This window comes from Cyprinus carpio, chromosome B2, assembly GCF_018340385.1.
Source record: "Cyprinus carpio isolate SPL01 chromosome B2, ASM1834038v1, whole genome shotgun sequence".
NCBI lineage: Eukaryota > Metazoa > Chordata > Actinopteri > Cypriniformes > Cyprinidae > Cyprinus > Cyprinus carpio.
The window spans coordinates 12790528-12817598 of NC_056598.1; the positions used below are offsets into that span (position 1 = coordinate 12790528).

At 37.4% G+C, this 27071-nt stretch overlaps 2 protein-coding genes and 1 long non-coding RNA gene across 9 annotated transcripts; 1 reads left to right on the forward strand and 2 right to left on the reverse strand.

The window, feature by feature from the left end:
• Positions 1 to 12: 12 nt before the first annotated feature.
• On the forward strand, positions 13 to 5866 carry odr4 (odr-4 GPCR localization factor homolog). Of its 4 annotated transcripts, none has more exons than XM_042718082.1 (15): positions 13 to 153; positions 824 to 929; positions 1005 to 1142; positions 1237 to 1332; positions 1542 to 1648; positions 1748 to 1784; positions 1867 to 2004; positions 2142 to 2237; positions 2288 to 2368; positions 2460 to 2591; positions 3061 to 3148; positions 3624 to 3809; positions 4483 to 4602; positions 4840 to 4867; positions 5438 to 5866. In XM_042718082.1, exons 2-15 carry the CDS (start codon positions 831 to 833, stop codon positions 5526 to 5528), a joined length of 1437 nt encoding a protein of 478 aa, XP_042574016.1. In that variant the 5' UTR covers positions 13 to 153; positions 824 to 830; the 3' UTR covers positions 5529 to 5866. The 4 variants fall into 4 exon arrangements, with proteins under 4 accessions (XP_042574016.1, XP_042574018.1, XP_042574017.1 ...); XM_042718083.1 differs by having other exon boundaries at positions 15 to 153; positions 2309 to 2368; XM_042718084.1 differs by lacking the exon at positions 4840 to 4867 and having other exon boundaries at positions 14 to 153.
• A 3254-nt stretch (positions 5867 to 9120) lies between these two features.
• On the reverse strand, positions 9121 to 13530 carry pdca (phosducin a). 2 transcript variants are annotated; one of them, XM_042718087.1, is made up of 4 exons: positions 13017 to 13093; positions 12318 to 12383; positions 11891 to 12039; positions 9121 to 10297 (listed from the first exon to the last, which is right to left on the reverse strand). In XM_042718087.1, exons 2-4 carry the CDS (start codon positions 12361 to 12363, stop codon positions 9779 to 9781), a joined length of 714 nt encoding a protein of 237 aa, XP_042574021.1. In that variant the 5' UTR covers positions 12364 to 12383; positions 13017 to 13093; the 3' UTR covers positions 9121 to 9778. The 2 variants fall into 2 exon arrangements, with proteins under 2 accessions (XP_042574021.1, XP_018982070.2); XM_019126525.2 differs by lacking the exon at positions 13017 to 13093 and adding an exon at positions 13381 to 13530 and having other exon boundaries at positions 9122 to 10297.
• Positions 13531 to 15322: 1792 nt separating this feature from the next.
• On the reverse strand, positions 15323 to 16906 carry LOC122136188. 3 transcript variants are annotated; one of them, XR_006153996.1, is made up of 6 exons: positions 16755 to 16906; positions 16619 to 16673; positions 16420 to 16472; positions 16246 to 16334; positions 16061 to 16153; positions 15323 to 15497 (listed from the first exon to the last, which is right to left on the reverse strand). It is a non-coding gene; the product is annotated as an uncharacterized LOC122136188 (long non-coding RNA). The 3 variants fall into 3 exon arrangements; XR_006153994.1 differs by having other exon boundaries at positions 16568 to 16673; XR_006153995.1 differs by lacking the exon at positions 16619 to 16673 and having other exon boundaries at positions 16755 to 16902.
• Between the last annotated feature and the right edge of the window lie 10165 nt (positions 16907 to 27071).

Consider the following 27071-nt stretch of genomic DNA (forward strand, 5'->3'; position numbering starts at 1 on the left):
AAACTCAAGCCGCAAAGCAGCACGGACCCGCAGACGTATTGTCCAATCAGGGCTCTTGAACTGAGGAGCGTGTATTAGATGCGACGATATGTCACACGTATTGGGTCCACTGAGAACTCATCAGCTGTCTGAAGAAGTGTGCATGATCTGAAGGTATATTTGAAGATTTTCTTTGCAACATTTTGTGGAACACTGTTGTTATATGGTTTCCTAAAATACCGTGATTTCTATGTGTTTAAAGAAGTTTATCCCTGCAAACTTTTTGATTTCATTACTGAGACGTTCAACTGCTTCTGTTCTTCATTTTGGAGCTAAGCTGTAGAAACAGTGATTGTTCAAAATAAAATCTAATAATAACTATATTCATTTTTATAATATTCGTTACAATGACTGATTCCTAAATTTACTTTTAACATTTAAAATAATTACTTTTATTTGTAATTGTTTTATTTCGACAAAATATTTATTGTTATCGGCCATAATATGAATATTATTTCACACAATGTTTGTCATGATCAAAAGGATGACTAAATACACTTAATTTTCACTATTATTCACTGTCATTGAGAAGACTGACACTGATTTGAATGATCATTTGAACTTCACGGATAATAATAATAATAATAATAATAATAATAATAAAATGAATCCCCTTAACAACTCCAGTACCTTTCTCAGTGAAAACGCAGTATAAAAGTATTTTAACATTATTTCGCATCTGTTTTGAAAGTGTAACATATGTTTAGTTGTTATTTTACAGCTGCAAGCAGGTTAATATTGCACATTATTGGATTTTTATTAATTTTTTCTTTTGTATGTTTAGAGGCAGAATGGGTAGGAGTTATTTTGTAGATGAAGCTGTGGGGGAATATCTTAGTGGGCTTCAGGCAGCTCCTGGATCATGTGTGACCGGACTCCTGGCTGGTCAAGTAAGGAACTAAACTCATCTATATTTAATAATGTCAGTACACACAACTATTTTTCCTAACCTTTTTTTTTTGCAGTCCTCTCCTCAGAGAGATTTTGTGGTGCTGGCTGTGCAGACTCCTCACAGGGAGAGTGAGGGGCAGCTGAAGGCTCTAAAAGGGGTCAGCCCACTGGATGACATTGATGTGGAGTGGGTCACCGAACATGCCAAGCAGGTGATTAGCCTGATGTCTTAACACTTGCACGGTGGCTTTGAAATGTTTTACTGTCTAGTTGTACAGTAAAGGGTTTTGACTTTCCTTATTCTAGGTGTCCCGCATGTTACCAGGAGGTCTTTGTGTTCTTGGTCTGTTTTTAGTGACCCCACCTGAACTTTCCAAAGATGCCCAAAATGCATTAAAAAGGGTATGGCCCTTGATGTATTGTTTATTCATTTTCTTAATTACATTTATTTAATAAAATGATTTAATTTATTATTAATTAATTTAATTAAGTCTAATTAAATACATTATAGCAATAAATTGACTGGATCACATTTAGCTTGTTTTATTAAAGGTGATTTAGTAGGCCATCATCACTTAATCCCTTATTTGTGTGCTGGTCTCTTTAAATAGCTTATATTTGCCGTGGAGAAATACATAATTAAAGGGAGACTCTGGGAACTGTCAGAGGAGGATGTGACTGATCGAGTCACCCTGCATATCTGCTCCAAAACAAAGAAGTATCCTACACACTACCTCCATCTATTAAACTCATCAAAAGCATCATTTTATATGAATAACCACATAAGTTTACATGATCCTTGACTTAAAGTGTACAGACTTCTCTGCAAAACATTTGATGTAAAAGATCCAAAGGTAAGAGAAACTTCTTTTTGTCTTAAAGCTTGGAAGACAAATAGTGTATTTAGCTGTGTTTTATTTACTGTTGAATTTCTAGAGTTCGGCCAAGCCAGCAGACTGGAAGTATCAGACAGGTATCTCATCGTCCTGGCCCATGCTGACCTGCTCTGTTGAGGTGGATCTGCAGATCCCTGTGACAGGATCTTCTTCTGATAACACAGACAAGTGCATGAAGGTGAGATAGGTATATATGAAAACAAGATAGTGTTTTCCCTGTGAAGGATTTTGTATAGAATGAAGATTTGAAAAGAGGAAATAAGCAGAGTAAGTTGACATGTTGTGAACTGAATCTTCTTTGCCCCACTTGTCCAGGATGGTCTTAGGAGGTGGGCTAAACAGATCGAGGCTGCTTACTGTCTCATAAATGGCAGACAGGCATTAGATGACTCTGAACTCATATCAGGACAGGTAAAAACTCTGTCATTCATCTGTTATGTTGATTCTACATTTGAGCTCAGGCACATGTTTGTTCTTTTCAGAAAAAGAATCCCAAAACAACCAATCGTCAGACACTGCCAGCACGGATCTTTGTCTCAGATGTGAGTGTCTTATCTTATAATAGTGTCTTCATATCAGTGGGGCGTATATATGTGTACTGTCAAATGTTTAATAGGTTTATCAATGTCACAGGAACAGTCAGAGCTGGGTGAGCGGAGCAGTGCTCTGGTTCAGGTGTGCAGTGGCTCCATGAGGGTTCGAGGGGTGGTTCACTGCAGGGCCTACATCCACAACAACAAACCCAAAGCCAGGCATGCAGCACAGGTCATTAATGCCTACTCATACTGCTTTATGCTTAGGGATGTGCAGTGTATCACTACCATATTGTTATGAGACAATATTCTATATGTATCAAATATATCAATATTAAATATTTAATTGTTTTTGATAATTTCCCCAATTTTACATTTAGTGTACCATTGTCATCATCTAAAACTCACTTAAAAAAAATGTAAACACTAATAATGACGTAAATACTCATTTTTTTAATACTGTACATTATGATGTTGTAATTCATTTGTAGAATTCAAAACCATTATTGTTTTACTATTCATTTATTTAGACAAGGATTTTAATAATAGCCATTTATTGGTTACCAGCCGTAGCATGAAAATTATTTCACACAATATTTGTCATGATAAGAAAGCTGACTTTTTTTTTTCTTCCTGTTTGCCTGTTGTTTACTGTCTTTGAGAAGATTAATACTGATTTAAATTCTCCTTTGTACTGGTAGGCCATTAAGAGAGACATCATAAACACGGTTTGCTCCAGAGTGGAAATGTTTCTGGAAGATCTTTGTATAAATGAAGGGAGTCAAAAAGGTACAATAGTCCATCATGTCTTACATGTGCTGTTGAAAGGGATAGTTCACCCAAAAATGACAATTCTGTCATCAGTTACTCTCTCTCAGGTCGTTCCAAATGTGTTTGTCTTTCTTCTTACTGAGGTGCATAAAAGAAGGTACTTTGAAGAATATTAGTAACCAAACAGTTTTGGTTCCTATTGACATCCATAGCAATGGTTACCAACATAACTTCTTTTAGGTTCCACAGAAGACATAAAATCATTAAAGTTTGGAATGACATAAGTGTGTGAGCATGATAACAGAATCTTCGATTTTTGGGTGCACTATCCCACAACAATTTTTTTGCAAACATCAAACTTACCACTAGATGGCAGTAGGTTGCCGCGATTGTTTTCATTGAGTGATAGCTTTTGTACCTAGCTCAAAAATAAAAGTATTCATAGTTCATCATCACTGTATTCATAATTCAAGTTCCCATGTTGTTTCTCTAGGTTTGTGCAGTGGGCAGCAGGCCCTTCCTCGGCGTGTGTTTGCACCCATGCCCATCTCTGGCCTGTCTGTGTGTGACTACATGTTCCCAGATGAAAGTACAGCTGATGTGGCTGAGCGTCTGAAAGAGATGCTGGACTGCGAAACACCAGAAGAGGACATAGATACTAGTTTGGAGAACAATCAATGTAGGTTTCCATATTTCACCAGGAGACTTTAGGGTTAATTAATGCTCTCACTTTATTTGAGTGTCTCGTGTTATAACAGGGCTTTTTTAAACGTTATATTTTGTAACCAATTTGTATTGGTTTACAAGTATCACCTCTAGGCTTTTCTAAGTGGTCCTCAGATGTGTGACTAGGGCATTGTGCAATGTAGAACAAGTCCTTGCGAAGTCGTTAGGATTCAGGGATTAGTGAACTCAGGTATTGTAGGAGCTTTATGGTTAAAGATTGTGTATAGGAGTGTGACTATAGAATACCAAAGGTTAAACCTGGTCAAAGTAGGTGCAGACAGCCCTCTTGTGACACACCCTCATTTCTCCTCCAAAACCATAGCCAGCTACACCTTGCCTCGTGTTCAAACCAGTTTAGGTTTGCCCAGAAATGGTTTCCATGTATGGTTAGTATAATAGGTAATATGACTAGCCGCAGGCCATAGAATATCTGATCCCTTCTAATAACAAGCCTTTCTGGGAAATTTGGATTATCGTCTTTATGACGATAAGAGGTGAAAGAGGTGTTTATTTTCCTCTTTTTTTTTTTTCTTTTTTTCTCATGTGTCATTTCTTCATCTTCAGTGGTACAAGCCTACAATCCTAGTAATTACATTACACGTTTGTGCTTGTTTTTTTTTCTTTAGTATTTTCCATTATTTCTGGATTTGAAATAACTGACAGCCAAGATGATGATTCCAGTAAGCATGTCTCAGAAATCCAAGCTGAAAATCACAAAATTCAGAAACCCCCTAAATATTATGCTGGTAAGTTATTCTGAATTATTAATTTTAAAATAGATAGCCCTCTATTTCTGTGTGCAATGAATTTTATTCAAAATATAAATTCATTCTCTTTCCATCTTGGCATTAAATGGGGCTCAACGATATAAAGTCAAACGAAAAAATAATCAGACACCAGATATATATATATATATATATATATATATATATATATATATATTTTAATAAATCATTTATTTATGTAATTTTTTTTTTTACTAGTGGGTTCAGGACGCTATAGTTCATTTATGTAAGTGAGTATAGCAAAATTAAGTAAACTGTTACATTATGCCCAATAATTCTTCATACAGTGGACTACCAGTAAAACTAATAAAAATTTGGAATCGAAAATTATTCAGACACTTTGACATGACCATGTTTTGCTTAAGGGTTTTTTATTTAATTGCTAATGTGACCGAATTAAGCATTGCTTGGTAATTGGTTGACCTAAATTGGTATTATCTAATTGTGTACTTAATTTTAATGGCAATTATTCGGCATTATCAATTTGTTCTGACACAGCTTAACTCTTGAGTTCTGATCATATTTTATTACTATTTTCTAAACTACAGCGAATAAACTGTGATAATGTGAAAAACGTCAGCATCTGAATAATTTTTTATTTGACGGTAGGTAACAATAACAATAGGTTGTATAATGATACAGTGTGAGTGACTCCATGTTGGTTGTTAGTTGGGCTGATGTGACCATATTTTTCTTTGTGTGATTCCTATAATTCCTAGAGACATTCTCGAATTTCCATTGGTCCATTTCAACCTCCTGATGACTGATGACCTCTCTCTCTCTCTCAAACATGCAGGTGTGGCCCTTGCAGCAGCCATTGCTCTCCTTGCCACAGCCACATCTCTACTGTATTTCAGTTAATGGAAAAAGCAAAAATGTTTGTATGAGTGAGTGTGTAAGTACAGGTATGCATAAGTGAGTGTGTATGTTTGTATTATATACTCTATGATTTTAAATATGATTTCAAATATAATTTTTACCTTTGGACTATTATAGAAATATATAAAATACAATATAAGGCAAGATTATATGGAGACTCCCTTATAATCAATAATTTTGGCTATTCGGGTCAAGCCAAGTGTTTTTTTTTTTTTTCTTGGAATCTTTCCTCCTAATTTTCTTTGGAAGATTGCTCACTAGTGGCATGTTTGCACTCATGCAGCCTCAAAAACAGATCAAAAGAAAAACATTAATTGTTAATTAAAAACGTTTGTGGTTTCCCTCAGTATATTGTCACTGTGCCATTTGTCATGTCATTATCAAACCAGTTTCTTCTGTCTTCTGTAACAGTGCAGCATTAAAGGAACTGTTATACAGGTCCTTCTCAAAAAATTAGCATATTGTGAAAAAGTTCATTATTTTCCATAATGTAATGATAAAAATTAAACTTTCATATATTTTAGATTCATTGCACACCAACTGAAATATTTCAGGTCTTTTATTGTTTTAATACTGATTTATTTGATATTTTACTGATATACAGCTCATGAAAACCCAAAATTCCTATCTCAAAAAATTAGCATATCATGAAAAGGTTCTCTAAACGAGCTATTAACCTAATCATCTGAATCAACTAATTAACTCTAAACACCAGCAAAAGATTCCTGAGGCTTTAAAAAACTCCCAGCCTGGTTCATTACTCAAAACCGCAATCATGGGTAAGACTGCCGACCTGACACCCTCAAGCGAGAGGGTAAAGACACAGAAAGAAATTTCTGAACGAATAGGCTGTTCCCAGAGTGCTGTATCAAGGCACCTCAGTGGGAAGTCTGTGGGAAGGAAAAAGTGTGGCAAAAAACGCTGCACAATGAGAAGAGGTGACCGGACCCTGAGGAAGACTGTGGAGAAGGACCGATTCCAGACCTTGGGGGACCTGCGGAAGCAGTAGACTGAGTCTGGAGTAGAAACATCCAGAGCCACCGTGCACAGGCGTGTGCTTTTGAACCAGAAACAGCGGCAGAAGCGCCTGACCTGGGCTACAGAGAAGCAGCACTGGACTGTTGCTCAGTGGTCCGAAGTACTTTTTTCGGATGAAAGCAAATTTTGCATGTCATTCGGAAATCAAGGTGCCAGAGTCTGGAGAAGGAAATGCCAAAATGCCTGAAGTCCAGTGTCAAGTACCCACAGTCAGTGATGGTCTGGGGTGCCATGTCAGCTGCTGGTGTTGGTCCACTGTGTTTTATCAAGGGCAGAGTCAATGCAGCTAGCTATCAGGAGATTTTGGAGCACTTCATGCTTCCCTCTGCTGAAAAGCTTTATGGAGATGAAGATTTCGTTTTTCAGCACGACCTGGCACCTGCTCACAGTGCCAAAACCACTGGTAAATGGTTTACTGACCATGGTATTACTGTCCTCAATTGGCCTGCCAACTCTCCTGACCTGAACCCCATAGAGAATCTGTGGGATATTGTGAAGAGAAAGTTGAGAGACGCAAGACCAACACTCTGGATGAGCTTAAGGCTGCTATCGAAGCATCCTGGGCCTCCATAACACCTCAGCAGTGCCACAGGCTGATTGCCTCCATGCCACGCCGTATTGAAGCAGTCATTTTTGCAAAAGGATTCCCAACCAAGTATTGAGTGCATAACTGAACATAATTATTTGAAGGTTGACTTTTTTTTGTATTAAAAACACTTTTCTTTTATTGGTCGGATGAAATATGCTAATTTTTTGAGATAGGAATTTTGGGTTTTCATGAGCTGTATGCCAAAATCATCAGTATTAAAACAATAAAAGACCTGAAATGATTTCAGTTGGTGTGCAATGAATCTAAAATATATGAAAGTTTAATTTTTATCATTACATTATGGAAAATAATGAACTTTTTCACAATATGCTAATTTTTTGAGAAGGACCTGTATTACGTTGAACTGAATGGAAAATGCCCTTGGCATGAAATATAATCGCCGGAAACTATTTTTGTGATGATGGATTGGGTAATGATGCTCCTTCCTTCTAAATCAGGGGACTTGATTATTTTTCAGACCTTGGTCCTGCTGTTGCTACATACTTTATGATTTCGACATTGCAAAGCCATTAAAATTGTTCACATTTGAATGTGATTGGGCACTGAAACATTTAGAGAAACTTGTTGGACCCCCTTTTAAAGACCCCTTTTCTAAAGTACCAAAATCATCGTGTTGCATCAACAGAGTCATTTTAGTTTTTGTTTCAGCAGTGATTTAGGTGGGGACGTGTCAGGACATGTTTTACCTGGAATGGCATTTGTAGCACAAAGCTAGTCATGAAGACATAAAGGAACGAGGAGTGTCCTTGGCCTTTCTTTTGTTTTATTGAAGTAAGTCAACCTGATGTCATGTAGTGCAGCATTACACCATATGAAATCACATTATTTAATTTTTTTTATTCATTAAGCAGATAGCGGCTCAATACACAAAGGATGACCAGTACAGTGTCACAGTTTGACTTTCATGTGGCAAGCCTAAGCATGCTTACATAAGAAGGCTACTCTCATTCTCTGCAAATCAGAGTTCCCATAATCACAGAAAACCCGACAATTGTATAAGATTTTAAAATTCTGTTTTCTAGACCTGAAAAATGTCAGCGGAAACAATTCCATTTCTGTAATGAATGTACGCTACTTTTTAAAAGTTTGAGGTCAGTATGTTTTGAAAGACGTTTCTTTTGATCAAAAATACAGTAAAATGGTCATATTGAGTGAATGACAAATTAAAGTAGCTTTTATTTAAATATATTTTAAAGTGTAATTTATTTCTGTGATGGCAAAGCTAATTGTTTAGCTGCCATTACTCCAGTATCACATGATCATTCAGAAATCATTGAAACATTCTGTTTTGGTGCTCACAAAATAATTATTCTTAATATCAGTATTGAAAACAGTTGTGTCGCCCAATATTTTTTGCAAACCCTCTATTTTCTTTAGGATTCTTGGAATAATGCTTTTCAAAAGTATTGCATTTATTTGAAATTTTTTATTTTTTTTTGTAAAATTATAAATGGCTTTACAATCAATTTTGATCAATTAAATGCATTCTTGATGAATGAAGGCATTACCTTCTTTAAAAATAAAATAAAATACTGACACCAAACCTGTGGTCATATTATCTCCTTTAAATATTCCATCAGCTTCTTCGCAAACCATAATAATGTTCGATTTGTGAGTGAATCTTTTTTTCCCTCATCTTTTTTAAATAATATTTTTTGGGCATCGTTGCCTTAAATAGTCCTATGTGACCCTGGATCACAAAACCAGTCATGCGTTGCAAGAGTATATTTGTAGCAATAGCCAACAATACACTGTATGGGTCAAAATCATACATTTTTCTTTTAATGCCAAAAATTATTAGGATATTAAGTAAAGATCATGTTACTTAGGATATTAAGTAAAGATCATGATCATGTAAAGATCATGAAATTTACAAGATATTTTGTAAATTTCCTACCATAAAGATGTCAAAACTTAATTTGATTATTAATATGCATAGCTAAGAACTTCATTTGGACAACTTTAAAGGCGATTTTCTCAATATTTAGATTCTCATATTCTCATATATTTAGAAGTCAAATATTGTCCAATCCTAATAAACCATACATCAGTGGAACGCTTATTTATTCAGCCTTTAGTATGTAAAAATCTCGATTTAAAAAAAAATGTACCCTTATGACTGTTTTTTTGGTCCAGGTTCACATTAGTTTTGAGGAGAGGCAGGGGAAAGGATATTAAGTCAGCACTTAAACTTGAGTCGACCAAAGCACTGCGTCGTGTTGCATTGGAGAACTTCCCAGTGGATCTGACAAATCTTTCTTGTGAGCCTTTTCATTTTCACTGATTCATGAGTGAGTAAATCTAAATTTGGATGTTTTTTTTTATTTTTTTATCCTTATCAAGGAATCACAATCTAAAAGGCATGGAAAAGTCCCAGAAACTCATTAGTCAAAATGTGTGGGAACCCTGGCAAATGAAACGAGCATGACTGTGTGCCTTTGATAACACTATGAAGTATTTAACTGCTATAATAACGTGTTCGCAAATGCCTCGAGGTGTGCGTGTTTGTTGAAGTCATGGCCCAGTCAGAGCATCATACTCAATCTATCTCTGAAACAAGTCTGACAGGTTGACTGATATAATTCACTTCCACCCTTTGAATTTCCTCAATTATTCCACGTCGGCATTCTCTTCCTCAACGGGACAGGCTGCAAAATCTTTCTCTGGCAGCAGGCCGTACTCATTTAGGAAGTTCTCCACATCCGTAGCGAAGAACTCCTCATTCAGATGCTTTGTTATGCACATAAAGTTGCCCAGCAGCTCTCCAGCCTTGTACACCAACAGGGCAGGCAGAACGTCGTCTGAAAAACGCTCACCCGCTCCTGTGGCAGAGGCTCGGATTCGGCAGAATTTGACGGTGGAATACTCTGCTGCCAGGCAAGTCAAGCAGTTGTTGAGTGCATCACATCCTCTGATCCCGTCATCATAGATGTGCACAACCACTAGGGTCAGATGGTGCTCTTTCTCGATGACATCCAAGAAGGCCTCCCCACTATCCAACTCAAACACAGCATCGAATTTAGGCCCAAAACTCAGGCGCTCGTGCATCTCCTGCATGCACTGCTTGCGATACCTACGCAGACACCTTTCGTCCTCTTCTTGGATCATTTCGTACTCCTGAACGCTCATCTGCATGTGGTCAGACACAGCAAAACAGCAATTTTAATAAACATGCAAAGCAACTCCTACACTGCCAGTCAACATTCTGGACAAATTTAATTGAATTGTTTCTAAAATGATTCTGATTATCTTAAAAACATGTTAATGTAGTGTTAAACACTTGAAATTAGGGGTTCGAGCATGTAGCGCTGAAACCTTGCTGTAATTGTTTGAACGGCCAAGGATCAGCATTCTCCACCTAAAACTGATTGGGCAAACCAAACTGAAAGTCATAGAGACTTGAAACTAGGAGGGATGGTAGTACTCACATCGTCTACAATGACACCAAAGCTCGCCCCAATCGGCCTGACGGGGGCGCTACAGCAATCAAAAGGTACAAAAATACACATAACTCCTAAACTTTTTTTGAAAAACCTACTTTTGCGAACCAGACCTAGGTTTTTTTACCCAATCGGAACGAAGCCAGTGCAGAAAGATTCTCTGGAGATGGTAAATATCAATAATTATCAAAAAAGGACTTGGATATATTTTCACTAAACTCGGAAGTGCTATGTAAGAGCTCAATCTGATGTCAGTCAAAAGACAAAAAAGCAGTGGAGTCAGGCCACTTGGTGGTTTTATAACAGGGAGAAAAAAATGGCTACCTATGCACCCGTTAGTCCGATTGGTATGCAGTGTCTTTGGCCAAAGTGCACAAGCATCTATAAGGACTTTCATGTATCTCAAAAAACATCAGCCAATGAATTTTGAGCACCTATTAGACAAGGTTAACGGAGGCCAATTGGAATGAAACTCCGTGTGCATGTTTGATCCATGGCCCCAGAGGTCTGTATGTTTAGTTTTGTATTTACTCTAAATTATAAATTGTCTTTATATATGAATTTAGACCAAATAGTGAAGGAAAAGCATATACACTACCATTCAAAAGTTTGGGGTCAGTAAGATTTTTTTTAAAGAAAGAAATTAATACTTTATTTAGCAAGGATGCATTCAAATGAACAAAAGTATTTCAAACTAAGTCTGTTTCACATAAATGATGTAGTTTTGAACTGTTCATCAAATAATCTATTTTGTGGTTTCCAGAAACAAATAAATAAAAATTCTGGTTTCCACAAAAGTATTTAGCAGCAAGGGTGTTTTCATCATTGATAATAATAACAAATGTTTTTTTCAGCACCAAATCGGCATATTAGAATGATTTCTGAAGGATCATGCGACACCTGGAGTAATGACTGCTGAAAATTCAGCTTTGCCATCACATAAATATATTGTTGATCAAATAAATGCAACCTTGGTGAGCATAAAAGATGTCTTTCAAAAACATTTATTAAAAATCATACCGACGCCAGTTTTTAGAAATAGTAATGCAGTTTACACAATTTTTAAAGCACTGTGATAGCCTCATGAATATTTATTTAACATTTTTTGATCATTGCATAATTTGATGACTTTACTGTCATTTTAAAATGTGGAAAATATTAATTATACAAAATGAGTAGCTATGTACAAGCTGATAAGCTATGGGATGTATTTGGAATTCAAATTACTAATTTTATTGTGCTTGTCATATGTAGATATCAGTTGTAAATTTTTTACTGTTACCTTGCGGTTGAGTTTTTCCCGGGTGTCATCATTGCTAGATTTTGGGTTGGACATCTGTCTGAGGAGCTCTCTCTTGTTTGGAGGGACACTTTCATGATCCTCACTCTCAAGTTTGAACTTCCTCCAGTCATGGATCACACCTTTGGGCCCTGAGATGCAAAGGTGTTTTGTCATTTAAGATCTGAATTTGTCATTTGATGGATAGATCGTGTTAAATAAGTTTCCAGATCTACAGTATAATGCAGCCTTTAATAACAGATAATCATGGGTGTATCAAAGCATAATGAGTGAAATCTCCAGTATTGCCTCATCATTACTGTAAAATAATGAATAGCTAGCAGGATGTGTTCTGCAATCAGTGTGATACTCTAAAATGTAGATATTTTCTTATTTTGATATCAGTAATTAAATCTTTTTTTTTTTTCACCTGTTTGTGTTGCTGGTAGTTCCTCAATCTCAGGTGAACCTGACATGATGAATCCTCTAAGGAGACCTGATGAGAGAGAATTTTTTTTGTCTTTATTCATTTGTTTGTGCTTGTGGTTTCAGTTTAAATAATAGTAAGTTGTTGCTCCATCTGAATATGCCCAGTTTGTGCAACTTCCTCTAAGAAACGGCCTGAGGTGGTTGACATCCTCTCTCTATTTTATATTTCTAGACAATATGAGATGCACAAACAGATGGGAAGTTTTATGTTATGATGGGTTATGCTATGCGTTACTCTTCATAATCAAAGAAGATTTTATTTCTGTTGCAAGAGCTCTTGACACTGTCAGAGTATGTTACAATTATCCAGGTTGAGGTGGAATTAGCAGATTACTTTCTTATAGTGTTGGATTAGAATTCGAATCAGATTATATTGGTGTGAGCAATGTCTTCTTGTGTGTAAAAGTACTGTACTAATGCTACACGTACATGAACCTGAATAAGGAAATGTTGAGCATCTAAATCTAAACAAACCACCTTCATTTATGTGGTTTTCTCAAAACACTACCAATGCGCATGTGCATAGCAAAGAAATGTGCTGATCAGCTATTACACTGGATTCTACGAACAAGACATACTCAGAAATACGTCAAAAGTAATCTTGTTCAATCCAGCTCCTACAGATCGCTTTGTCGATTACCTCAGATTTCCACTCTCATCAACAAGTTCCATTAGCAAAAGTGCTAGTTGCAATCTAAGACCTAGGAAGTATTTAGATGTGTTGTTGCAGTATTATAGACCTAAACACCAAAAATGTAAATTGAGTTTTATTTTGCATAATTAAACATTATTAGGTTAAATACATCGCTCACCAAGTTTTATTATTATTTTTTTAGGCTAGTGTCCTGTTTTTTTTTGTATTTCTTGAGCATCCTTCATATACAGTTCAGTAATACTGAAAGTAGTATCTCAGCGAAACATGCTTAAGTAACCATTTCAGTATTTCAAGCTGTTGTGTGTAGGTATATTAAACAACAGAATAGGCAGAAAAATGTCGTTCTTACCTGAGTCTTTAATGTGAGTACCTGTCTCTGCTGTGTACTGTCTCAGATAATAATGCCATGGACATCATGGTTACATCTCAGTTATAATATGGTGTGATGTAATAGGATTACAGTTGAGGTATTAAACCAGCCTGTCACAGAGAGAAATAAACAAACAAAACACAGTCTGGCACTTACAGTGTAAGAAACTTCTGTTTTGTCACACAACATGCTGCAGTATATATTTACCTGTAAAATGGACAGTTTGACTTTAAATAAAGCTGGTAAAGCTTACATCTGAGCATATCTACTTGATAAGCATTGTGGCTGGCCTGGTGGGAATACCCATAATCCCTTGCACTGGAATAATTTAGTTTTATGTGCTTGGTCAAAACATGGGGAATTATGAGGATCTGTACATTTAGTTGTCTTTTATAATGAAATATAAAATGTTTATTTAGTGTTTTATTTTTATTTGTTTATGTCACCATTAGTATGATTTGTGTTCCTTTTTAGGTTAAGTTTGTGTAATTATTGAATGCATGTAAATTGAACTAAACCATTTTGAGAACTTGTTTCTTGAAGTTAAACTAATAGTTTTTCAACCATCTATTTAACAAATAAGGCCTACTTAATGTTTTATTGTATATCCTGATGAAGGTTGATTTAACTTAAAATGTTAGTTTGGCTAAACAACTGGTCTAACTTGTTGGCAAAATGAAAAAATGCTTTGCAACTGGTTGCTTTAATTAAGTTAATTTAGTAAATGTAATAAATTTAATGGTGTTAATTTATTATTTTTTACAGTGTAAATGGGGCCACTTTCATGTCTCAATGGAATCCAACAGTTAGTATTATTTAAATCATAATTGACGTAATTGACATAACATACACTCACCTACACTGTAAAAAATCATAAGTTGACCCAGCTTAAAAATTTTAAGTCAACCACCTTCAGCAGATTTTTGAGTTTACTCAACTTAAAGGTTAATTATTTGTACAAACTTTTGTTCATATTTAATCAAAATAATATATTAAGTTAAGCGAACTTTTAGTTAAACTTCCAATTTCATGTTTAGTTGACTAGAAATATATTTCTAAATTATAAAAACTCCATAAGTTTATAAAACCTGATAGTTAAAGTCACTGTATTATTTTTTTTTTGTATTATTTTTTTTTTTTTACAGTGCAGTTTCAGGACTTTACGTTTTACTCAACCAGTTTTAATGTAAGCACAAAACTGTCAATCCAATATGAGTGAATTAATTTATTAAATGCTATTCAGTACAACATTGGTCCTCAAAAAAATCTTTAAATGGACAGAATCACATTTTTTTTATTTCATCAATATGATTTTTTTGTAGAACAGCAAATTTAAAATCACAGACCAAATCAAGTCATTTCATTTACAATAAAATAAATTAAATAATTACAATAAAAAAAAAAGTCTATTCAAGTTAAGAGCTTATGTCACATTTGAGTTGCAAAAGTAAAAACTTCTATACAACTGATTAAATGGGGAAGCATCAAATAAAAACTAATACAAAATTCAAGTCCAAATTAATGTGCAACAATAACAACAGGTCCGGTCAAAACTGTATTGGCTTTCATATCTGTCCTTCATATCTATCACAAGCAAAATCAAATTCATTGCAATGGCGTAAAAGTGTGTGCATAGCAACAAAGAGTTTGTGCCTCACTGTCTTTTGGTTCTGCATTTTAAATAATGATATTTGCTCTAAAGTCTGTAATGGAAAAGCTGTGATGTTTTTGACTTCTGTGACCACTGAATGATGAAATCAGATGTGTTTTAAAAAAAATCACACTGGCTAAAAGGGCACCTTAAAGTTTCATGATTTTTTTTAAATGGCTCCTTATATGTTTGGAGTAATCAGGTGTTTTACAAATTTCCTTAAAGTCACATAATTCACAATTAAATGTTAAGTGACTCTCACGTGAAGATAAGCACTTGATCTTAAAAGGTGAGACTTCAACCATTGGTTTTAAAGGAGCAGATGCAATCTGTGTAGAGGCAGGGTAGTTGGCAGTATCTTCCCTGGTAATGGCACAATTGGTCATGTTTCAAAAGGACCTCCTGGGCAGGGTGTTCAAATCTGCATATCTTGCACTGCATCACCCTCAGAAAAAAAAAAAAACAATACAGTGTTAGAACTAATTCTTTGGACAACAACATAAGATTTTATTTTATTTCTTAACCACAAGGGATACAAAAATTCATTGCTGGAGAACAATATAAAAAGAACAACTTAAAATACTATCATAAAGCAAGCAAGTTGGTTAAACGAATATCAAATGAAAAAAAAAAAACTACTATGAATTTAAGCTTTAAAATAGCTTGTAAATTATTTGCATTTTTAAAACATACAGATTTAAAGTAACGTTACACTTAGCAAACATAAGCTCCACAAATACTTTGCACTGAACAAGCACATAAATGTAAAATAAGTTAAATGAAGAAAATACATCTTTGGGACGAAAACACACAAGCTTATCTTATACGGTTACATTTGTTTTACCTTTTTTTTTCTTAATACACTTATAAATTCAAATACCTTATCCAAAACTCAAAGGCACCCACACAACTGTACAAAATGAACATATTAAAAGCAATTAACGAAAACTCTACATCCTTAAACATAGTCTAAATCCTTTTACTTAATATATATAAAACAGTGCTTACCTAAGTCACGACACTGTCTGGAAAAACTGCCACTGAATGACTTAAGACAGCTCGAAGACGAAGCAGGAGAAGCTGAACTGACCAACTAGCCACCTAAGCAGTTGTACAGAAGCACATATTGTGAACAAATACCATTAAGATCTTATTGTAAATTATTATCGTAGCCTGCATAGTACAAAAAAAACCTGGTGCTCGTCTGATCCGAAGCAACTCGACCCTTCTCAGGCAACGCGAAGACGAAGCAGGAAAATTTAAATGACTAACTTGCCGCCACCTACACCGTTGTACAGAAGCGCATATTGTGAACAAATGTCATTCAAATCATGTCTTAAACTGATACACAAAGAACCACCACTTACCGGAGTGATAACAATGACGGACCAACATGAACCGGGCGCCGCCTGAGGCAACTCTAAAAAGAAAGGAAATACGGTGTACAAAAGCATATATTTTGAACAACCATAATTAAACTCTTATGGTAAATATTATATATAGAACAGCACCTACCGGAGAGATTAACTTAGACTGTCAAGAAGAAAAAAATAGGCGACGTCTGACCTGAGGCAACTCATAAGAGCAGGCGGGAAAACTGAACTGACTAACTTGCCGTCACCTATGTTGTACAAAAGCACATATTGTGAACAAACTTCACTTAAATAATATCGTAAATTGATACACATAGAACTACACTTACCGGAGCTTTCAACATGACGGAATAAACAGGCCCCGCTTGAGGAAACTCGAAAATGAAGCGGGAGAAATGAAAATGGCGTTGTATATAAAAAAGTGTTTGAACTGCGCATGCTCATCAGCCTTTGTGGGCAATACTAATAACAAACTTATTGTTAGTTGTTCCAAGTTTAAATATTAATTTGAACAAACAAATTGGTCTAAATTCCTATTTTACTTACTTTTCTGTGTTATCTCAACTTTTTAAATGTTAAATAGTTGAATAAACTTTAAAAACGGAGTTTGTAAAACAAAAATGTAAGTTGGATTTTTTACAGTGTAAAAGATTATTAGGAACACCATACTAATACTGTGTTTGACCCCCTTTCGCCTTCAGAACTGCCTTAATTCTACGTGGCATTGATTCAACAAGGTGCTGAAAGCATTCTTTAGAAATGTTGGCCCATATTGATAGGATAGCATCTTGCAGTTTATAGAGATTTGTGGGATGCACATCCAGGGCACGAAGCTCCCGTTCCACCACATCCCAAAGATGTTCTATTGGGTTGAGATCTGGTGACTGTGGGGGCCATTTTAGTACAGTGAACTCATTGTCATGTTCAAGAAACCAATTTGAAATGATTCGAGCTTTGTGACATGGTGCATTATCCTGCTGGATATAGCCATCAGAGGATGGATACATGGTGGTCATAAAGGGATGGACATGGTCAGAAACAATGCTCAGGTAGGCCGTGGCATTTAAACAATGCCCAATTTGGCACTAAGGGGCCTAAAGTGTGCCAAGAAAACATCCCCCCACACCATTACACCACCACCACCAGCCTGCACAGTGGTAACAAGGCATGATGGATCCTTGTTCTCATTCTGTTTACGCCAAATTCTGACTCTACCATCTGAATGTCTCAACAGAAATCGAGACTCATCAGACCAGGCAACATTTTTTCAGTCTTCAACTGTCCAATTTTGGTGAGCTCATGCAAATTGTAGCCTCTTTTTCCTATTTGTAGTGGAGATGAGTGGTACCCGGTGGGGTCTTCTGCTGTTGTAGCCCATCCGACTCAAAGTTGTGCATGTTGTGGCTTCACAAATGCTTTGCTGCATACCTCGGTTGTAACGAGTGATTATTTCAGTCAAAGTTGCTCTTCTATCAGCTTGAATCAGTCGGCCCATTCTCCTCTGACCTCTAGCATCAACAAGGCATTTTCGCCCACAGGACTGCCGCATACTGGATGTTTTTCCCTTTTCACACCATTCTTTGTAAACCCTAGAAATGGTTGTGCGTGAACATCCCAGTAACTGAGCAGATTGTGAAATACTGAGACCGGCCCGTCTGGCACCAACAACCATGCCATGCTCTAAATTGCTTAATTCACCTTTCTTTCCCATTCTGACATTCAGTTTGGAGTTCAGGAGATTGTCTTGACCAGGACCACACCCCTAAATGCATTGAAGCAGCTGCCATGTGATTGGTTGATTAGATAATTGCATTAATGAGAAATTGAACAGTTCCTAATAATCCTTTAGGTGAGTGTATTTTAAAAATTATACCCATAGTGAAAAATATGTATGTATTTAAAATACATTTGTTTCAGTTTAAGTATACTACAAATACACTTACATATTTATGTACTTAATAAAAATACCCTGCAACTGTACTTTAAGTTTACTAAACTGGTATACTTAAACTCTGCTAACCTGGAACAACTAATTTTGTACTTGCTGCATTGGGGGTCAGAAGCCCTCCCTGGGCTTAACTCGGGAACAGGAGCCCATCCTGGGCTTTGCTCTGGGGCTGGGCCAACGCTGGAGCAAACTCTGGGGCCTCGGCCGACGTTGGAGCGAACTCTGGAACCCGCACTTGGGCCATATTAATGTTCAATGAGCTTGCCATATTAATGTCAGATTTACAGAAGGGAGCCAAGTTCCCCAAATCAGAAAGGACTTGAGACTCAGAGTTTCCAAACTAAATTACCTTGGTCTTACTTTCATTTAAATTAAAAAACAAATATGCTGACATCCATAGTTTAACTTCATGCAAACAATTCAGTAGAGATGTAATTTTCCTCTTGTCCTGTTTTCGTAAAGGTAGATACACCTGAGTATTGTCAGCAAAACAATGAAAAGAAACTCCATGCCTTTGAAAAATAGAACCCAAGGGCAGCATATACAGTAAGAACAAGATTGGACCAAGAATTGAACCTTGGGGAACACCGCAATTCAGTGGAGCAGATTTAGAATAAGATTGACTGATATTAACTGAAAAGGTCCTATTAGAAAGAAATGATCTGAATCACTCAAGAGCTATGCCTTGGATACCCACAGTCTATTCTAAATGAGTAATAAGGATATTGTGATCAATAGTATCGAATGCTGCACTTAGAGCTAGTAGAATTAAAATCACAGAGTCAACTGAAGTTAAAATGTCATTTGATACTTTGAGCAGGGCAGGCTCTGTGCTATGGTTTGCCTTAAATCCAGATTGAAACTTTTCAAGGATATCATTTTGAACTAGAAAAGCCTGTAGTTGATTTAAAACAGCCTTCTCTAGGACTTTAGATAAAAAAATGTAATTTACGGTAGTTTGACACTCGGATCCAAATTAGATTTTTCACAATACTCAAAACAATAATAAGCGGTTATGCTAGTACTTTTTGTCTAGCCCCAGACAGTTATATAACGATGTACAACTTAACTAAAGCTGAGAATAATCAGCGGTTATGCTATTACTATAAAATATGTTAATATTTCGATAGTATTTTTGTCTATCCCAAATAGTTAAAATAACTACGTACAACACTCTAACAATAATCAGCGGTAATGCTAGCACTATTTGTCTAGCCCCGATATTTAATATAACTACATACAACTTCATTAAAAGTGAGACAATAACCAGCGGTTATGACCAGTACCATGACTATCCCCCCATAGTTAACGGAGTTAACTAAAGTCAAGCAGTTAGTCAGAAATCTTAAACCTCACCTGATGTGCCCTATGCTCCATCTAACCTGAGATTTAGTATGCACTTAACCCTGAACGCAGATTTGCAGAAACATATGCCTTCACTTAATCTACTTTAAAAAAAATAATTTCAGAGTAAGTCAGGATAATATCAAATGTAACCATTTATTATTAGTCAGGTAAATTTGTATTATGCCAATTACATAGCCAATTCCAAGATATCAAATCAATACAAGACATCAAATTCTCAAAGTTGAATCTAAGAGTAAGATGCATACCTGGCTTTTAGAAAAATACATAGTGGACACACTTCATCCTATGAGCTCATTCTAGCTACAGAATCACCCCGACCCTTTTGCTGCAATCCTTTAAATACAACGCCAAGATAAAACATCCTCCAAATGGAGGCATGTACACACAATTGGAATTATCCCAGACCTGGATATTTTACACCTCAATGGGAACAGAAGGTAATTTACATGGAAGACCCTGGGAAAGGGCACTCCAATTACAGTAAGCAAAATATGTCATAAGTCTTAGGATCTGTATTATCTTTTAGTCTACTTTTGTAAGGATTGAGACCATTGCACCACTCACCCTGAGGCTATTCAAATGATACCAAAAATGATTGTGCTGGAACAAGTTTGATTTAAACCGATTCCATGTTTAATGTTTAATTTGCTCAGAGATTTAATTGTTTATTGATTACAATTCTTTAATAACAGTAATTATCCTGTTCATTTTATTAATGTTTAGAGCACCATCTAGTGGCAAGTTTGATGTTGCGTTTAATTGGGATTTCTGGTGTTCACGTGAATCAGGAAGTAGTGAGTGCTCCATGCTGGCAGCTGTAAGGATGGCTCTCTTTAGTTGTTGTATATTTCTGTAATCTGTAACCTTGCAACAGCATAGCTTGTAAGTAGTTATCTGATTTACATTAATGTTCATTATACCTGTATATAAATGTAAACTGTTAAGGTCAAAGTGAATTGTCATTTTCACTGAGCTATTGCATTGCCACATTCTACTTTAGCGTCCTATCGCTGTATTGTGTATTTACATAGGAAAGGCTGTGTGTATTTCCAAGCATCACAGCATATTATATCAACGTGAATTATGTGATATGTCATTTTGCTTCTGTAGTTTTGTTAATTTCTTGACAATATTATTTAATGTTATTCCATTTGTTTATTTGTAGTTTCACTACCCAAGACCATTAAACCTGTGGCAAACGAAATTCTTGTCTTCAGAGTTGTGTGAGGGGAGTTTATCTGACTGTCAAAACAAAACTAAAGCTATGTTGAGGACAGTACAGTGAAAAAGCGGCTGCAAGAAAAGTTTACAGCAGCAGTTGTGAAGCAGTATAGTGTGCACTATGGAGTCCACACCCTTGCTCAAAACAAGATCTTTTTTGTCTTGTTCACGATCGGGCAGCTCTTCTACAAGTGCTGCAGCTGCTAGGGCCAGAGCAAAAGCTGAAGCAGCCAAGGCACGTTTGATGTTTGCAGATGAAGAGGAAAGAATAAAGGTGGAGAAAGCCAAATTGGAGGCAAAAATTGATAAAATGGTGTTAAAGAGAGAAACTGCCGCAGCCGTAGCTGAAGCAGAGGCTCTAGAAGAGGTCCATAGTAAATGCGAGCCTCAACTGGAAACAGCTCCTGCTGATGTTATGCAGCGGACAAATGAATATGTTGAACAGATGAGTCTACATGCAGTTACAGAATCGGGATCAAAAGTAGAGCCACTCCCTTCAGAAGAGATCGTAAAGCCTCACACAGATTTTCCAGTCACAAATTCTGTTCCAGCTACACGTCTCAAGACAGAGAGTTGTTTAGACGATGCTGAATTCTATCATATCAAAAAGAGATTCTGCTCAACCGTCACAATTTACATAAAGCTTGAATCATCCTTTTAGTAACATGGCAGATGTTTGCCAGCGCAGACGACAGACACATTTCGCTCAAAGTACCATCAAAATGTTCTGACTATGGAAATGAGAAACATATTTCTGCACTACACCCTGGCCCAGCTCTGAAAGCTCAAGGAGTGGTCTCCTCACCACAGGATGGCGGGGAGGAGGTTTCCACACCACCAACAGAAGTGGAAGCTCATTGCACTGAGGTTTGCAAAGGTGACCTTAGTAATAAGTCATGTTCATAAATCAGTTCGGCAAAAGTCTATCCCAAAGGCCAACCTGAGAAAGCAATGAAAGTCTATGTGATTCTTGATGAGCAGAGCAACAGGTCATTAGCTCGCTCTGAGTTCTTTGATGCCTTCAAAGAAAATGCCCCAGCTTCTCCATATACCCTGAGAACTTGTTCCGGAGTGACAGAAATTATTGGTTGAAAAGCATCAGGGTACCAAATCGAGTCAGTAGATGGAAAGGTAATCCTCTCCCTACCCAGTTTGTTAGAGTGTAACAACATTCCTGGCAATAGGGAAGAGATTCCCACACCCAGTGCTGCTTTCCATGCCTATAGCTCCATTCATACCAGAGTTGGAGGCAGATGTTCCCATCATGATTCTTCTCCGTCGTGACATTATCCGAGTCCATAAAGTGCATTGCCAGGTAAATGGTCCTCACGACGCTCCTTATGCACAGAAGCTTGACCTAGGATGGGTGATCGTTGGCAATGTTTGTCTGAATGGCATTCACAAGTCAACAGCTGTGAGTACATTCTTCACTGACACAAAAGAACAATGTCCCTCCATCTTTGATCCCTGCCCAAATGTTTCTCATGTGAAAGAGAGAAACAGTAATGGCCAGAAAAATAACAGTGGAATGTGTTCTATGGAACAACTCGTCTATAAATCACAAATGTGACCAGTTTGGACAGGATGTGTTTAAGGTTACTTGTGATGACAACAAAGTTGCCCCATCTATTGATGACTTGTCGTTTCTTCACATTATGGAACAAGAGCTGAAGAAAGACGAAAGCAACAGCTGGGTAACTCCGTTGCCTTTTAGAGCTCCAAGGTGTAGACTCCCTAACAACAGATGTCAAGTCATGAAAAGGTTGTCAATCTTAACACTTAATCTAGAGAGAAACCCAGAGATGAAACAGCACTTTTTTACATTTATGGGCAAAGTCTTTAGTAACAATCATGCTGAAGAAGCTCCCCCTTTGTTGGAAGGAGAAGAGTGCTGGTATTTGCCCCTCTTCGGGGTATATCACCCTTGTAATGGTAACCCACTAATGGGCACAACAAATTTTGTAGCCAAATTAAACAGAGGCAGTATGAATACACAACTTTGAAATGTAAATAAATATTTATTTAAACTTACAAAAGGGCAATCATCCAAGCCCAATAATATAATTAAACATGACAAAAAAATAGAAGGAACGAAGTCTAAACAAAAAAGAAAAATCCAAATTAATTTCAAATGCAAAATAAAGTTTCCAAAAATAACTTCCTTAACAAAAAAGTCATTTTCAAAATAACTAAACAAAATGCCCAAAATACCTGCAACCCTCAGACCACACTCTCCACTGCAGCAACAAACACAGACTGCCTTCCATTACAAAGTCATTCACACTTATACTGGTGGCCAGCACCATTACCCCATGGGGAGGGACAAACTCACATACAACACTTTACACATGTTCCCTTAAATATACAGAGTCTAAAAGAAACATTGGCATGATGTTCTAATTAATAAATCCACTTTGATGTTATTAAGTCATTCACATTAAACAGGAAATAACAGCAACAACTCGGCCGCGTTGCCCCTGAAACCCCCACGCTCAATTAATACATGGTAGATTCCCACCCTAAGCGCAACCAATAATTCCTGCCATTGTTTCCTACTGGGACTCTAAAAATCACGGGACAAATGCTACACGGGAACAATACACATCGTTTACAGGTATTCCATTCACTCTGATCAATAATTACAATAAACTCTTGTATCACTAAACAGTCTCTGTGTGTGTTTGTGAGTATGTGTGTGTATTAAAGTCCATGTTGAATGTGCGGTCTTTCCGTGACCGTCACAACCCTAAAAAACCTGGGAACATAAGAGTGGTTTTTGACTCTAGTGCTCGTCATGAGGGTGTCTCGCTGAATGATGTTCTTTTATCTGGGCCAGACATGAACAACACCCTTCTAGGGGTGCTCATGCGATTTCGCAAGGAAGCAGTAGCCATAACAGCTGACATTGAACAAATGTTCTACTGTTTCTTAGTGAGAGAAGACAACAGCAATTTCCTAAGGTTTCTGTGGTTCCGTAATAATGACCCATCTGAAGACATTATTGAGTATTTCATGCGAGTCCATGTGTTTGGCAACAGTCCCTCCCCCGCTGTAGCCATCTATTGTCTCAGACAGTTTGTCAAAGATGGTGACCCGGATGTCAAGAACTTTGTGAACTGCGATTTTTATGTAGACGATAGGCTGAAGTCTTTTCCTACAGCCAAGGCAGCAGTAGACCTGCTCAAAGAAACACTGAGGACTCTTGCTGGTTCCAACTTACGCCTTCACAAGATAGCTTCGAACAGCAAAGAAGTTCTAAAGGCCTTACCATCTCAAGATCATGCCAGCGATCTTAAAAATTTAGATCTTGGCTCTGACATGCTGCCTACGCAACGCAGTCTGGGACTGAATTGGAATCTGAAAACTGACAGTTTTGTTTTCGAAATCGCTACTGAAGCAAAACCCTTTACTCGTCGAGGTGTTCTATCAACTGTTAATAGCATCTTCGATCCCCTTGGGTTTGTTGCCCCAGTTACAATCCAGGGCAAATCAATCATGAGAGAGCTAAATAATCAGAATGATGACTGGGACACCCCCTTCCCAAAGAAATGGAGGACAAATGGAACATGTGGCGACTTTCGCTTAAGGATTTAAGTAATCTCCACATTCCGAGATGCTACACAAACATATCACCTTCTACAGCAACTCAAAGGGACCTATTTGTCTTCTCTGATGCATCAACAAAAGCAATTGCTGCAGTAGCTTACATTAGACTGACAGATTCATGTGGAGTCAATCATGTCGGCTTCATCATGGGTAAAGCAAAACTCAGTCCCGAGCAAACAGTTCCCCGTCTTGAGTTGTCTGCTGCAGTTTTGGCAGTAGAATTGGCCGAGTTCAGTGCTTCAGAAATTGACATGAACTTGGATAAAACTACTTACTTTACTTATAGTAAGGTAGTGCTAGGCTATATACAAAATGAAACACGACGCTTCTATGTATATGTCAGCAATCGAGTCCTTCGGATTCGTAAGTCTTCTCATCCAAATCAGTGGAAGTATGTGCACACAGCTGAGAACCCAGCAGACATTGCAACAAGGTCTGTCACTGCTGCTCATCTCCAAGACACCAACTGGCTTTATGGACCAAAGTTTCTTCTAAACAACCCTCAGACTCTACATGAAGAGAACACATATGAGCTTGTCAATCCTTCTTCAGATGCAGAGGTATGTCCTAAAGTCTCCACATTGAGCACTACATTAATGAGTAAAAATCTTGGAACACAATGCTTCTCTAAGTTCTCCACTTGGAAGTCCAGCACTCGTGCCATTGCACATCTTCTTCATATATCTCGACAGTTCCTTACAGGTTTTACAACAAAAACATCAAGTTGCAAGGGCTGGCATTACTGTTCCAATGCTCCAACAGTTGAAGAACTTCTATGTGCTGAAAAAATTATCATCAAAGCAGTACAACAGGAGACATATGCCCAAGAGTATAAGAGCTTGGAAATAGGAAATAAGCTCTCCAGGAAAAGCCCTCTCAAAGTATCCACTGATCCTCCATTTACAAATGTTGGACTAGATGTTTTCGCCCCATGGACCGTGGTGGCACGATGAACCAGAGGTGGTCATGCACAGAGCAAAAGGTGGGCAGTATTGTTCACCTGTCTGAGTGTGAGAGCTGTACACATTGAACTTATTGAATCATTAGATACATCTAGCTTTATTAATGCCTTGTGGCATTTTCTTGCTGTTCTTGCGCTTGTGAAACTCATCCGCTCAGACAGAGGAACAAATTTTGTCGGTGCTTGCAGAGAGCTCAACATTTGCTCTAACATTGACAATACCACCGTTAACAAGTTCCTCTTGGGCCAAGGCTGTGTCTGGCAGTTTAACCCATCCCATGCATCTCACATGGGTGGGTCTTTGGAGAGGATGATTGGCCTTGCTAAGGAGGATACTGGATGCAATGTTTCAACAGCTTGGGCCTTCAACTCTGACACATGAGATGCTCTCCACTCTTATGGCAGAAGTCTCTGCTATAATTAATGCCAGACCCCTTGTCCCAGTGTCAACTGACCCATGTGATCCATTCATACTAACACCCAGTGCACTCTTAACCCAAAAGGTCACAATTGCACCTGTCCCAGCTGGTGATTGGCTCAAAAATCTTCACAACCGACAGTGGCGCAGGGTACAACACCTGGCACAAACTTTCTGGGATAAATGGAAAAAGCAGTACCTAACGCTTTTACAACCAAAAAGGAAGTGGCCCAATAGTAAGCCTGACCTTGAACCAGGAAGCATTGTGCTCTTAAAGGATGAACAACAGAAAAGGAATGAATGGCCAATTGGACGTGTCACTCAAGTCTTCCCAAGCAAGGACAATAAAGTCCGCAAGGTAGAAGTCAAGGTCTTTAAAAAGGAAGGCCCTAAGGTTTTCATAAGACCTATCACTAAGATGATCCTTCTCCTCACTCCTGAGAAACTTGACTAGGTCAGTTTAAATTATCTGTGGTAGTGGTGTGTTAACCACGCCAGACGGGGAGTGTGCTGGAACAAGTTTGATTTAAACAGATTCCATGTTTAATGTTTAATTTGATCAGAGATTGTTTATTGATTACAATTCTTTAATAACAGTAATTCTCCTATTCATTTTATTAATGTTTATAGCACCATCTAGTGGCAAGTTTGATGTTATGTTTAATTGGGATTTCTGGTGTTCACGTGAATCAGGAAGTAGTGAGTGCTCCATGCGGGCAGCTGTTACGGTTATTGTTAAGGTCAAAGTGTCACGGTGCGGTAAAGAGCGCCGTGGAAGAAACAGGGTCTGGGTCCAAATGCAGGGAAATTAATACTTTAATGAGAACAAAAAGGCCAACACGGCAAAATGTGTAAAGGAACAGTTCACAGGGACGAGAGCAGAAGCAGCCGACATGCAAAACACGAATACCCATACACAATAAACAATTAACAATACAGCCAGGCAGAGTGGTGGGTGAGACAAAACTATATAGTCCGTGACAATAGGCACCAGGTGTGTGAGTGGGTGAAACAGGTGTGCCGAGTGAACCAGGTGTGCAGAGTGAAGGTAATGAGTCAGGGAGAATGGAAGGGGCGCCCTCTGGTGGTGAGAAGGAGGAACACCAGTTCCGGACTCATGACAC

What these genes read in the sequence shown, in the direction of transcription:
- odr4 (XM_042718082.1), top strand. Translation starts at nt 831, where the DNA reads ATGGGTAGGAGTTATTTTGTAGATGAAGCTGTGGGGGAATATCTTAGT. An exon ending in CCGGACTCCTGGCTGGTCAA is followed by an intron (nt 930 to 1,004) that starts GTAAGGAACTAA and finishes TTTTTTTTGCAG; the next exon opens with TCCTCTCCTCAGAGAGATTT. An exon ending in CACGGATCTTTGTCTCAGAT is followed by an intron (nt 2,369 to 2,459) that starts GTGAGTGTCTTA and finishes TCAATGTCACAG; the next exon opens with GAACAGTCAGAGCTGGGTGA.
- pdca (XM_042718087.1), bottom strand. Translation starts at nt 12,363, where the DNA reads ATGTCAGGTTCACCTGAGATTGAGGAACTACCAGCAACACAAACAG. An exon ending in ACTACCAGCAACACAAACAG is followed by an intron (nt 12,040 to 12,317) that starts GTGAAAAAAAAA and finishes TTTGCATCTCAG; the next exon opens with GGCCCAAAGGTGTGATCCAT. An exon ending in GGGAAAAACTCAACCGCAAG is followed by an intron (nt 10,298 to 11,890) that starts GTAACAGTAAAA and finishes GACCACATGCAG; the next exon opens with ATGAGCGTTCAGGAGTACGA.